Source organism: Garra rufa, chromosome 12 (assembly GCF_049309525.1).
Source record: "Garra rufa chromosome 12, GarRuf1.0, whole genome shotgun sequence".
Classification (NCBI taxonomy): Eukaryota; Metazoa; Chordata; class Actinopteri; order Cypriniformes; family Cyprinidae; genus Garra; species Garra rufa.
In genome coordinates, this window is record NC_133372.1 from 10265685 (window position 1) to 10278994 (window position 13310).

At 34.1% G+C, this 13310-nt stretch overlaps 1 protein-coding gene across 1 annotated transcript; it reads right to left on the minus strand.

The window, feature by feature from the left end:
- Positions 1-350: 350 nt before the first annotated feature.
- wdr12 (WD repeat domain 12) lies at positions 351-8997 on the minus strand. The gene is made up of 13 exons (XM_073852189.1): positions 8867-8997; positions 8552-8646; positions 8156-8250; positions 6798-6904; positions 6586-6701; positions 6351-6505; positions 4700-4745; positions 4085-4167; positions 3872-4012; positions 2865-2970; positions 2649-2781; positions 2497-2569; positions 351-1091 (listed from the first exon to the last, which is right to left on the minus strand). Exons 1-13 carry the CDS (start codon positions 8905-8907, stop codon positions 1014-1016), a joined length of 1269 nt encoding a protein of 422 aa, XP_073708290.1. The 5' UTR covers positions 8908-8997; the 3' UTR covers positions 351-1013.
- Between the last annotated feature and the right edge of the window lie 4313 nt (positions 8998-13310).

Genomic DNA, 13310 nt, shown 5'->3' on the forward strand with positions numbered 1-13310 from the left:
AAAATGCTGGAAAAAAAAAAAGAATTTGTGAGACCTGAAGGATTTTTCTGAAGAACAGCAGGCAGTTTAACAGTTAAACAGCTGTGGATCATTCAGGTAACAACACAATATTAAGAATCATGCATATGTGAACTTTTTTTTAACAGGGTACTTTTTATAAACTATTATTTTCTCTTGTGGACTAAATGTAAACATCCTTTTTTTAATATCTTATTCAGGTCAGTAGTAACTAAAAAATATAACATGCATTTTGTACGATCCCTCTTATTTCGGTAAAATAATTAACACTTTGCAGATTCTGCAAGGTGTATGTAAAATTCGAACTGGCATAAAATAAAACACCTTCGCCATTTTAACTGTAATTCAGAATTTATTTCACTTCAATACAGTCCAAAATGCAACATTATCTGGAATAGTATAACATTTATTGACAGAACCTTATGCGTGACAAAACAATCAAAATATACCATTTCAACTTTAAAGTTAAAACTACAGAACACTTCACAACCACAACACTAACCAACAATTTCACAAATTTATTATTTAAGATTTGTTATATGAAAAGGCAACAGAGTAAAAACTGACACACGACTGGTTTCAAAGACTGTATTGATCATCATAGAATTAAACACTGAATATCAATGCAAACAAAAACATAAGACTTTGTGCCTCACTCATAAAAATAGTGTGTAAATCACTGGTAAACCCATTATGTAAACTGTCACATTAATTGAATAAACCTTAAGACAATTAAGCCTAATTCACTAAACAAACTCATCAAATTACTGCAAATGGTTCTTAAAACGATTCATAAAAAGCAACCCACTGACTTGAATGTGACAATTTGCATAAGAATGGTTTTACACATGATTTACCCAGACCAGAAGTTTGACTCTTGTAAGGCTGGGAGGTCTTGTCTGTTTATAGCTGGGTTATGAAGTAAAAGTTGATGCTGCTTATGTTTCCATTACAATCCTGAAGTAAAACGACAACTGGCAACAGAGAAAAGTGTTCTATGCCCCTGCATCCGAGACGCACGCCGAGTATCTGTATGTGTAGAGTTTGTTATCTGCTCCTCCACTCAAAATCAACTAGAAAGAAAAACAGAGAAAAGAGATTGTGATACATCCACAGAATTAACTCCAGGTTTGAACAGTGTTAAAGACCCCATGAAATGGTTCAACATACAGTTTTCTTTCCCAAGTTGATGTATTTCTATTGAAACGGGAAGTAGGTATAGGACATATCCTTATAGAGAGAAAAAAAAAAAACTAGACTAATGGTTCTCAAACCTTTTATTAATTACAGACCTTCGTTCATCAAAAATATCTTAATTTGTGTTCCGAAGATGAACAAAGGTCTTACAGGTTTGGAATAAGAGTGAGTAATTAATGACAGAATTTTCATTTTTAGGTGAGCCAACCCTTTCATACCAGAAATACGCTAACGCTAAAATATTCCAGCGGAATGCTAAATCATGCTAGAAACTAGCAATGTGTTAAACCATGTTAACAGTGTTAACATGTGTTTAAACCTTCAGGATAGGCTCTCAAGCCAACATCAAAGTTTGGCTACAAACTTTACTATCTAGTACTAAGTAAACAACCCATTTGATTTCTTGATAAACACTACTAGTCCAAAGTTTGAACAAAGATTTGTAATGTTATTAAAAGAAGTCTCATCTCCTCACCAAGCCTGCATTTCTTTGATCCAAAGTACAGCAAAAACAGTCAAATTTAGATATTTTTACTATTTAAAATACCTGCTTTCTATCTGAATTTATTTTAAAATGAGATTTATTCCTGTGTTTTCAAAGCAGAATTTTAGCATCATTACTCCAGTCTTCAGTGTCACAGGATCCTTCAGAAATCATTCTAATATTCTGACTTGCTGCTCAAAATATTATTAATATTATGTTGAAAACAGCCAAGTAGTTTTCTCAGAAGAACATAATTTATCTGAATGATCAATTTAAAGCATCCTTTCTAAATAAAAGTATTAATTTCTAGAATTTGAATTTATTTCTTCCCCACCCTCCAAAAAAATATACCAACTCGAAGCCTTTGAATTTTATAGAGTATGTTACGAAAGCTTTTTATTTCAGATAAATGCTGATATTTGGATCTTTTTATTCAACATAGAATCCTGAAAAAAATTACTCAACCGTTTTAAATATTGATAATAACTATAAAATAAAAAAAGGTTTCTAAAAACAGCAAATTAGAATAATTTCTGAAGGATCATGTGACACTGAAAAATTTGATCACAGGAATAAATTACATTTTTAAATATATTCAAATAGAAAGCAGTTATTTTAAACAGTACAAATATTTCAGAATAGTACTGTTTCTGTTGTATTTTGGATAACACCAGGCTTGGTGAGCAGAAGAGAATTCTTTAAAAAACAAAAAAATCCTACTGTACAAAAACTTTTGCCTGGTAGTGTATTTAACTACTGCTAGTAAAACAGACAAGTATTTGGATAGTTTGTCATACCCCATTCTCTGTCCAGTCAATGCATAGCACTTTGTCTTCATGGGCAGCAAGATCATACAGTGGAGCTTTACAGCTGTAAAGAAGATACCAGGACTGTTAGGGACATATGGGAACAGAATGGTTTTGGGTTAAAGCATTTATACGTCACACACCTTCTTATGTCCCACAGTTTGACCACATTATCCAGAGATCCTGACACCAGCTGATGCTCGTGAGATGGAGACCACCTGACCGCCGTCACCCAACCGTTATGGGATGTCAGAGACAGGAGAACTAAAGAGCCGTCTTCAAAAAAAGAGAGAAATATGAGCTCTTAAAGTAGCTGTTAGTATGAGAGAGCATCATTATATGGGATCTCTAATAGTCACCTTTAGATCTTGGGTCCCATAGACGCACATGTCTGTCAGTGCTGCCTGAGGCCAGGCGGCGACACAGTGGAGAGTATGAGACACAGTTGAAAACCTTATTGCCCGTCTGCAATGCAAGAACATCGGTTGGTAAATCCAGCAATCCTTAAAGGTAATGCGTGTACACTGCCAGTCAAAAGTCTTTGAACAGTAAGATTTTTTTTAAAGAAGCCTGCATTTATTTGATCCAAAATACAGCGAAAGCAGTAATATTGTGAAATATTTTTACTATGAAAAATAACTGCTTTTTATTTTCAATATATTTTAAATGTAATTTATTGTTGTGATCAAAGCTACATTTTCAGCATCATTACTCCAATCTTCATTGTCACACGATCCTTAAAAAAAAAAATCATTCTAATATGCTGATTTGCTGTTTAAGAAACATTTATGATTTTTATTATCAATTTAAAAGCCATTCAAAAGCTCGTAGTCAGTATTATGAATTTTTTTTTAAGGGGGGTGGGGAAATTATATAAATTAATACTTTTATTTAGCAAGGACGCTTTTTAATTGGATTAAAAGTGATGATAAAGACATTTATAATGTTACAAAACATTTCTGTTTAAATAAATGCTGTTCTTCTGAACATTCTATTCATCAAAAAACTCTACTCAAATAATTCTACTCATAATTCATTATTCTAACATAATCACAGGAGTAAAATTACACTTTAAAATAGAAAACAGTTTTTTTAAATAGTACAATATTTCAATTTCTTACTGTTTTTGGTGTACTTTGAATCAAATAAATACAGGCTTGGTGAGCAGAAAAGATTTCTTTAAATTAAACATTAAATATGTATCTTACTACTGCAGTGTATATGTTTAATTTCTTAAAATACGTTGTCCTGACCCAACTTAAAATGCAGAGAATAGTAGTATGGTGCTATCAAAAAACACAATCACTTTTAAACAAAAACAAGTGGACCTATTACTTCTTTTCTATGAACAAATGGTGTTACTCACTAGCGTACTCTTCTGGCCACCGGTCTCTGCATCCCATAGACGAATGGTGTGATCCCATGATGCACTGCACACTTCCTCAGCGTCCATCCAGAGCACAGAGGACACTGCCTCATTATGACCAGAGAAAGTCATGAGAGGAGTCTAAAGCAGAATAACAAGAATTTATTAAACTGTACATCATACATTGTGTTAAGAATATGCATAGATACTAACCCGTGTAAGCCCCATCTGCTCGGTTTTCTGCTTTTTGCGTGGTCTGTTAGGTTCCTCTATCTCATCCTCTTCCTCTGTTGGCACTGATGACAACAACAATACAAATGCGTATTTTTTTTAAATATATTATTGTACAGAAATTCAATGTTTTCTTTTTTGAAGTTGGATGTTTATCTTGCCTTTTTTAATTAAAGGGATAGTTCAGCCAAAAATCATTAAGTCATTAATTACTCACCATCATGTTGTTCCAAACCTGTAAGACCTTTGTCTGTCTTTGGAACACAAACTAAGACATTTTTGATGAACTCCAAGAGCTTTCCGTCTCTGCATAGACAGCAATATAACTGAAATGTTTCCAGGCCCAGAAATGTCGAACAACAGTCCATCAGTGGTTCAAACATAATTTTGGGAACATCTCAATAACATCGCTGTTTATGCAGGGTCAGAAAAATCTCGGATTTCATCAAAAATATCTTAATTTGTCTTCCCAAAATGAAAAAAGGTGATACAGGTTTGTAACAACATGAGAGTGAGTAATTAATGACAGACTTTTCATTTCTGGCTGAACTAACCCTTTAAATATCTCACAGAATGAATGTTTTAAAGAAAACATACCTGCTGACCATATCTTAAGCATTTTGTCCCATGAGCCACTGCAAAACTGAAAAGAAAATATTATTTTAGCATTACATTATTGACATTATTTTTGGTTAATATTATTATTATTATTGACATCACATGCCCATTTTTTACAATTTCCCAATGGTCATGACAACACCCTTTTTACCTCATCAAAAACAGCTCTGTTCACAGCGAGCCTTTTCGGTGCATGCCTCTTTAAATGATAATGAGCTACTGCTGACCCCGCCCCTCTCTTCTGTTTTTTTTTTGTGTATTCGGTGGCACGTTACCATCAAACACACAACTAAATCACTGTGTCCTCTGATGTCGGGTGAAATAAGCACTATTATACAGTGTTGTTTTCGTCAACGATGACGATGACGAAATCATTTCGTTGACGCCACTTTTTTTCATGACGATAACGAGACGATGACGAGATAAAAATGGCTCGTTTATGACTAAAACATGACGAGACGTGTGTGAGTTTTCGTTGACGCGACGAAAATAGACGAAAATGTTAGTGGGTGGTGCGTCAGACGTTTAAAATGCATGACATTTCCGCTTATTGTGCATGCCAATTAGAACTTAAAAAGTATCTGACGCTATGGCAAGCCGTTTTAGCATTAAATACTCTTTGCTATACTAGTATGGCAAGCTGTTTTAGCATTCCATCCTTGTTTGTCTTTTATGTTCTAAAACATTCCTTCATTATTGTAATTATTGGTGAAAATAGTAGATCCGGAAGCTCACATTGTGTTGAACTATAGATCTGCTATTTTCAGAACTTATAAGTGACACTACCCAACAGCAAAATACTTACTGACCTACATTAATTTGTTAAAAGACTACTTTTTCCCTTTTTTTGACTAAAACTAGACTAAAACCTTTTTGACTTTTCGTCGACTAAAACTAGACTAAAACCTTTTTGACTTTTCGTCGACTAAAACTAGACTAAAACCTTTTTGACTTTTCGTTGACTAAAATTGGACTAAAACTATCACATATAGAAGTGACTAAAATTTGACTAAAACTAAGAAGCATTTTAGTCCAAAAGACTAAGACTAAGACTAAATCTAAAATGGTTGTCAAAAACAACACTGCTATTATATTAATTTTTACATCCAACTACCTTGCCTACAAAACAGCTGCTCGAGTGCGGAGAAAATGGCGAACAGCGTTCAACTGGGGACAGAAATATGCTAATACAGGACAGTCTGTCTACGGTTGCGGGCAGGGCCTGAGCAGTAGGACATCATATTGCTCAGAAAATCAAAACGGCTTGAAAATTTAGAAGGTTTAGGTTTTTTTGAGGATTAAAAAAAAAGGATTAAATTGAATTTTATTGTTGTAGGGTGGTTGTGTCCACCCACTGCTAAGACACATTTATATGCAAACACCATGTAAAAGTTAATTTTGCACCCTGTGTCTCCTTTAATGAATAGAAAGTTTAAATAAACCACATTTATCTGAAATAGTTTTTTTTTGGAACATTAAAAATGTTTACTGTCTTTACTTGTTAATCTTTTTAATGCATCCTCGCTGAATAAGAGTATTAATTTATTTTTTTAAATCTTTAGAAAAAGCATGTAGTACATGATACAGTAAAGACAAACAGACAAAAAATGACTAGCAAACACACACAAACCTTCGTCCTAGTGGGGTCGACAGCAACTGCATCTACACTTCCAGCATGTCCACGGCAACAGTGCCGGGCCTTCACTTTGTTCCGTTCGGAATTCCACTCCCACAACATGATTGTTTGATCCAGAGATGCGGTCAGGAGCAGAGAGATTAGCCCATCTACAAAGCACAGAACCATCAACCCGAGGTACTGACAAAACTGACAAATTCAGAATTCATACATCTCATAAAATTCTCACCTCTCTTCACCCAGGCTACATCCTTCACTACTTCAGTGTGTCCAGCCACAGTCATCACAGCCTTCCCTTCCATTGACCAAATCCGTGCAGTCTTATCATAAGAGCCTGTGAGGATCCTGGCATCCAGGAAGAGGAAATAGTTTAATAGATTAACCACAAACCTCTCCGAGCAAATCAAATTCGACTTCTGTTTTGTTTTGCATAAAACGCACCATTCAGAATCTGCCTCCACCGAGCTGATCCAGTCATCGTGCATAATACACTCCTCTGGCTGTGGGGCTGTGAACTTCTCAACATATTCTATTTTCACAACTTCTTCCTGTAAACACACACATACAACACAGATGAGCATGTAACCAAACTGCAAATCTATTTTATAAGCTTCACTTTCATAGCAGTTTAACTGTTAAACACAGCTTAAAAAAGGCTAAACAATTATACCAGTTTTTATGGATTACTTTAACCGTGTCTTTTTTTTTTTTTTACTTGTGTTTTTTCCTGTGATGGCAAAGCTACATTTTCAGCAGCAATTACATCAGTCTTCAGTATCACATGATTATACAGATCTGATACTAAAGATTCAAGAAACATTTCTTTTATCAGTATCAGTGTCCTGCTTAATATTTTTATGCTGGCTTTTTCCTGAAGAGACTGTTCAAAAAAACATTTATTCAGGAAATAACAAATCTTTTGTAAAAAAATGTTGATACAATATTTAAAAAAAAAAGATGAAAAGAAGTCTTACAGGTTTGAACAAGAGGGTAAGTAACTGACGACAAATTCGTCAGTTCATTTTTGGTTTAAGTTACATTTACCCTAATCTTCAAATTCAAAAAGTTTTCACCCTTGGTTCTTAATGCATGTTCTTTCCTTCTGGAGCATCAGTGAGAGTTTGAACCATCTGTAATAGTTGCATATGACATGCCCTTTTTTGTCCTCAGTGTGAAAAGATCAATCTCAGAATCATACAGTAATTGTTGGAAAAGGTTCAAATACCCAAAAAAGATGGAAAACCAAAGAATCTGGGGGACCTGAAGGATTTTTCTGCAGAACAGCAGGCAGTTTAACTGTTCATAACTCATAAACATCTATCACTTAAAAAAATAGCTGTGAATCTTTCAGGCAACAACACAGTATTAAGAATCAAGGGGATGTAAACTTTTGAACAGGGTAATTTTTATAAATTCAACTATTAAGTTTATATATATAAATAAAAATTTTTTAAATGATCTAAGCCAAAATTTAGCTTATAATTGTGCACATTTTATTATTTTATCCAAAAATTAGTGGTCACTTTTTGGCTATCTTTGCAGCATCTGCAAAAGCATTTTCCCATTGAAAAATAAAGAAATAAAACATCTGATCATTCTAACAAATTCTCAGTCAAGAGAAACAAGCCGTTTTTAAATATTCTCTTATCTAACTATCAAATTCAGTCTCAAATAATCAGTAGTAATCTGACTGGAGCTTGTCATTTTTGTGTGCAAAATATGTATCACAAGTAAGTGAACAGGCTGTAGGCGGTTCACAGATGTGTGCTGGTGAGATGACATTAAATGCATTGCCGTACTGTTGAGATGTTCTCTGTCTCCATGTGATTAGCCAGTGAAGTGCGGAGAAACTGGCCTTGAACCAGGAAATCAAACTCAACATGTTTGTGTCCATCTGTAAAAAGAGACATGAATGATGTGAACAAATAGAAGGAAAAATATAACTAAGCACTGCTCCTCAAGTCAGAATCTGAGGCTATATAACAGACAAATCCTAACTCTAGAATCTGTTTAGTAACCATCATAATTCTCAAATGTTAGGTCAAGAATTACAATGGGACGTTTCTGTTATACAGCCCCTGATCCTTAAATCAATACACAATGTTTTGAAAATGATTTTAGGAAGTGTTACAGTAGGCATAACATAACAAGGTGAAAACACGTGATCAAAATGAATTAATAGTAAACAAGCTGACCATTCTTAGCTTCCAGCAGTTTGTTAATAACACCACTGAAATCTGCCACCTCAGAGGCAGCAGGGATGGAGAATGGCACATCATCTATAAGATACCTACAGAGAAGAACATGAGGAGAACATCTCACATCTCGTACAAACACAGCCTACATCTGTTTAGCTTTAAAAAGGTGTTAAACAACCGCATGAAAAGCAGAGTTCATAAAGAAACATATGAACACTATGAATACTACTAAGCAAAAATCAGCTGGATATCTCTTATCTAGCTAAGCTAAACGTTTCGGCTATATGTATTATAGCTGTATAATATACTCACTTTTTGTTTTCGGTGAAGAACCGGGCTTGTACCTGCGACATTTTATCTTCTTAGACTGTAACTATTTAGAAAACACATCTGATTGCTAGCGAACTTCACTCTGTATGGAGACACTTTGCCACCATGTGGTTCCCAATGCGTGCAGGGGAAGACATGACAGTCGATCACAGAGCAATCGATGGCCGACAAATGCGTTTGCAATTGTTTATGTCTGAGTTGAGCTCCGAACGTTTAAACGACTTGAGTTTATGTGGATTTTCAATGAGAAGACAGCATAAATGTTGTTAAGAATGGCTGTTGCAATGCAAATCCATTTAAAAATAACTTGATGCTGCACATTGGAAACGTTTTAATGCTCTTCTCTGCTTCTCCGGTCTTTTCTTGAGAAAACACTAATCTCACATGTCTACAGTTACAAAAAGACATCAAAATCTCTCACACTTTACTCAGATTTACCAAAATTTGCTCCAAAATTCCTCCTAAGCCAATCATCCGAGTCTCACAAAAAAATCCAAATACAAAAACAAGAAACTACATTACAAATTACAAAAAAAGTGAAACATAAAGGCCATTAAGATATTTCGAATGTAACATTAAGTACAATTCAATTAAATACAATACAAATAAATGTGTATTAACATTTCAGTTTCACTTATATATGTATAATATACATAATTAATAAAATATGTAATAAAATGTAATATAGTTCATTCATTTACGTTTTTTATTCTGTATAAACTTTACTTTCCTCTAAACCTAACTCTAAACCTACCCAACACAGAAAACGTTATGCATTTTTAGATTTTCCAAAAAATCTTAAAAATAAAGGTGCTTCCCAATGCCATAGAAGAACCTTTTTGTCTAAATGGTTCCATGAACCTTTAACATCTGAAGAACCTTTTAGTTTGACAAAAGATTCTTGAAAGAAGGTTCTTGCGATTATAAAAACGTGAGAAAAAGATGGTTCTTGAAAGAACCTTTGACTGAACAGTTCAGTTTATTTTTAGGGAGTGTGTATGGTTTATAAGCTTGTTTCCTCATGTGGACCAAAAAAAAAAAAAGGCCAATTTCACAATTCAGGTCAAAATGTACTGGTTTTACTTATATTTTGTAATCACCAGAAGGAAAAACAATGCATTAACAGCCGGAGGGCGAAAACTTTTGAACAGAAATGTGTACATTTTTCTTATTTTGCCGTAATATCATATTTTTCCATTTTGTACTGGCCTTCAGAGGCTACAGAAGATATTTACATGTTTCCCAGAAGACAAAATAAGTTACATTTACCCTGATCTTCAAATTCCAAAAGTTTTCACCCCCCAGCTTTTAATGCATGTTTTACCTTCTGGAGCATCAGTGAGCGTTTGAACCTTCTGTAATAGTTGCATATGAGTCCCTCAGTTGTCCTCAGTGTGAAAAGATGGATCTCAAAATCACACAGTCATTGTTGGAAAGGTTTCAAATATACAAGAATGCTGGAAAACCAAAGATTTTGTGGGACCTGAGGGATTGTTCTGAAGAACAGCAGGCAGTTTAACTGTTCAGGGCAAACACGTGACTCATGAACAACTATCACTAAACAAAAAAACACAGCTGAGGATCATTCAGGTAACAACACAGTATTAAGAATCAAACTTCAAACTTTTGAACGGGGGTCATTTTTTATAAATTCAATTATCAGTTTCTCTTCACTGTAAAAAGTTTTCACCAGTTTCAACTTAAAAACTTCAGTTTAGCAGCTGCATTAAAAGTTTAAGTTAAATCATCTTAAAAGTACAAGTAATTTCAACTCATATGTTAAATCAGCTTAAAAGTACAAGTCATTTGAACTAATTTTATTGTTGTAAGTTGAAATGAATTGTAGTTTTAAGTTGATTTAACTTAAAATTTTAAGGCAGCTGCTGAACTTAAGTTTTTAAGTTGAAGTTTAAGTTAAGTTTAAGTTAAGTTTTTTACAGTGTTGTGGACATTACGTAAACATCTTTTGTGTGAAATATCTTATTCAGGTCAGTACTAAATAAACAATAACATGCATTTTGTATGATCCCTCTTATTCTGGTAAAATGATTAACATTTTGCAGATTCTGAAAGGAGGATGTCAACTTTTGACCTCAACTGTATAATCATATTAAATAATAATAATAATAATAATAATAATAATAATAATAAAAAGTGCCAATATATTTTTTTTAAATGGACCAAAAAGTCTTTTGCACATTTTATAATTTTATGCACAAATTAGTGGTCACTTGGTTGTCTTTGCAGAGTCTGATCATTTCTCTTTAGATCATTTTTTTCACTCATGAGAAACAAGCCATTTAAAATGAAATATTCTCTTATCTAAAACAATTATTGAATTGACCTTTCACAGTGAAGCAGCTCACCAGTTCCAGCAGGTGAAAAGGCTCCCCCCTTCAACTTCCTCTATTGACTATGGTAGAAATGCATTATTGTATTTCTCACAAGACCTTCAAAGACGGTGCATCACCATACAACTCATATTCATCGTGATTCATCACTGAATTACTATGAATTAAACCTCCCATATTTTGCCAAAAATGCATTTAGACTTAGTTTTTGAAACAACAATGGCTATGTAAGAGTGCATTTGCATTATTCTAGCTAATTTCCTTATGTGTGAATATGTATACATGGCATATCTTAAGCTTAAGCTATAAAAGAGCAACCTAAAAGAGCAACAACATTTCCTTTTGGGAAGTAGTATTTTGAATATTATAACATAGGCTAGACAGAACAACTTTTTTTTCTGTCACTAGAAACTCTGAATGCATAGTTCAATAAATTGTGCAAGTACAGAGGAACTTTGTTCTATTTTCCTGCTTTCTTTTCAAATATGTGATGTCTTGTCAGCCAGTAGCCGTTAAACAGCAGATGTGATAAGTATTTCATACTTTGTGTTTTTAAACAGCCATTTCCTTCTAATTCCTGTTGCTGTGTTCTTGTATACATCCCAGTTTCGAGCGAACAGCACTATTGCATGTTTTAGCATAACAACATCACGTCTCTTTATCAGATATCCTTGACAAACATGTCCCAAAGCAGTCTGATCAACACCCATCAAGCTGACAGCCGATATAGTAACTTTGCATTGTTTGGGTCACGTCGTCCCAGCAGGCCGAGGGGTCAAGGTTGTGTCTGCTGTGGGTCTGCAGCTGCGAGAAGCTTTTCCCAAGACCCTCCGCTGTTGCCGACCTGCCTGGGGACACCATGCAACTCTCCTGAGTCTGCTCCCTTGGCAGTGAGCACCCGTGGGAGGCAGGGCGAGAGATAACGTACCGCTTGAAGATCCCCACATTACCTCACCAGATAAGGCAGAGGGAGGGGATGGAGCTGAGCGGGGTGGACATTGGGCCTTTGGGTGGAGGAGAGGGCCGAACCCCTTCAAGCATTTCGAAGGAAACACTCAAATGCTGTCATTTACACTGGTTCGGTGGTCTTCGGCGATTCTCATGGCAGAGCGAGCGCTGGAAGAGGATGTGGCGCAGGAGAGGAGAGGGATGGGAGGAAAGAGTGTGCGGACGCAGAGATGGACACAACCATGCGTGAAACAGGCAAAACTTCGAGAGCCAAAGAAGTGGGTGAGTGAAGGAAGAAGAGGTTTGTGCGCAAAAAGATTTAACCGTTTGGTTATAAAGAGTAAGTAGACATCATCGGATGGGATTTTTGTATGTTATATCAAAATGCTCATCAAAAGTGTATATCATGGCTTTTCCCAAATTAGTCCCAAATGGCTTTAGTACAGAATGTTGTTTTATGAATTAATTATAAATGTATAATTATAAATATATTCATAAATAAATATTATTATAAATAAATACTGACAAATAAATAAATATTATTAATTTATTATTTGTAATAAATATTATTATTATATTATATATACATTATAAATAATAATATTAAATAAATATTCATTTTAAAACTATTAAATGTATATATTTTAAAAATTCAGAAATATTTATTTTAACTTCTTACTTCTTATATAAAATGAATAATGGAAATTTGTATTACGATGAAAAAGGCCAAATAAAAGCTTTTTTTCATCAGTGGACCCAATATAACAGATTTTAAACCCACTTTATATTATATTTTAATACTGTACACTACCAGTGAAAGGTTTTTAAACTGTTTTTTATTGTCTTTTATTAAGTCTTATCTGCTCATCTAGCCAGCTTTTACTGATCCGAAGTACAGCAAAAACATTTAACATTTAAATTTAGAAATATTTAAAATTTAAAATAACTGTTTTCGATTTGATTACATTTTAAAATGGAAAATGTAATTTATTCCTGTGATTTCTGAAAAGCAGAATTTTTTGGCATCATTACTCCAGTCAATATGCTTCAGAAATCATTCCAATATTTTGATTTGCTGCTCAAAAAACACACTGTAAACAAAATCTGTAGAAATTACAGTATTACTG

What these genes read in the sequence shown, in the direction of transcription:
- wdr12 (XM_073852189.1), bottom strand. Translation starts at nt 8,907, where the DNA reads ATGTCGCAGGTACAAGCCCGGTTCTTCACCGAAAACAAAAA. An exon ending in GTGGAGGCAGATTCTGAATG is followed by an intron (nt 6,702 to 6,797) that starts GTGCGTTTTATG and finishes CCTGGATGCCAG; the next exon opens with GATCCTCACAGGCTCTTATG. An exon ending in TGTAGCCTGGGTGAAGAGAG is followed by an intron (nt 6,506 to 6,585) that starts GTGAGAATTTTA and finishes TGTGCTTTGTAG; the next exon opens with ATGGGCTAATCTCTCTGCTC.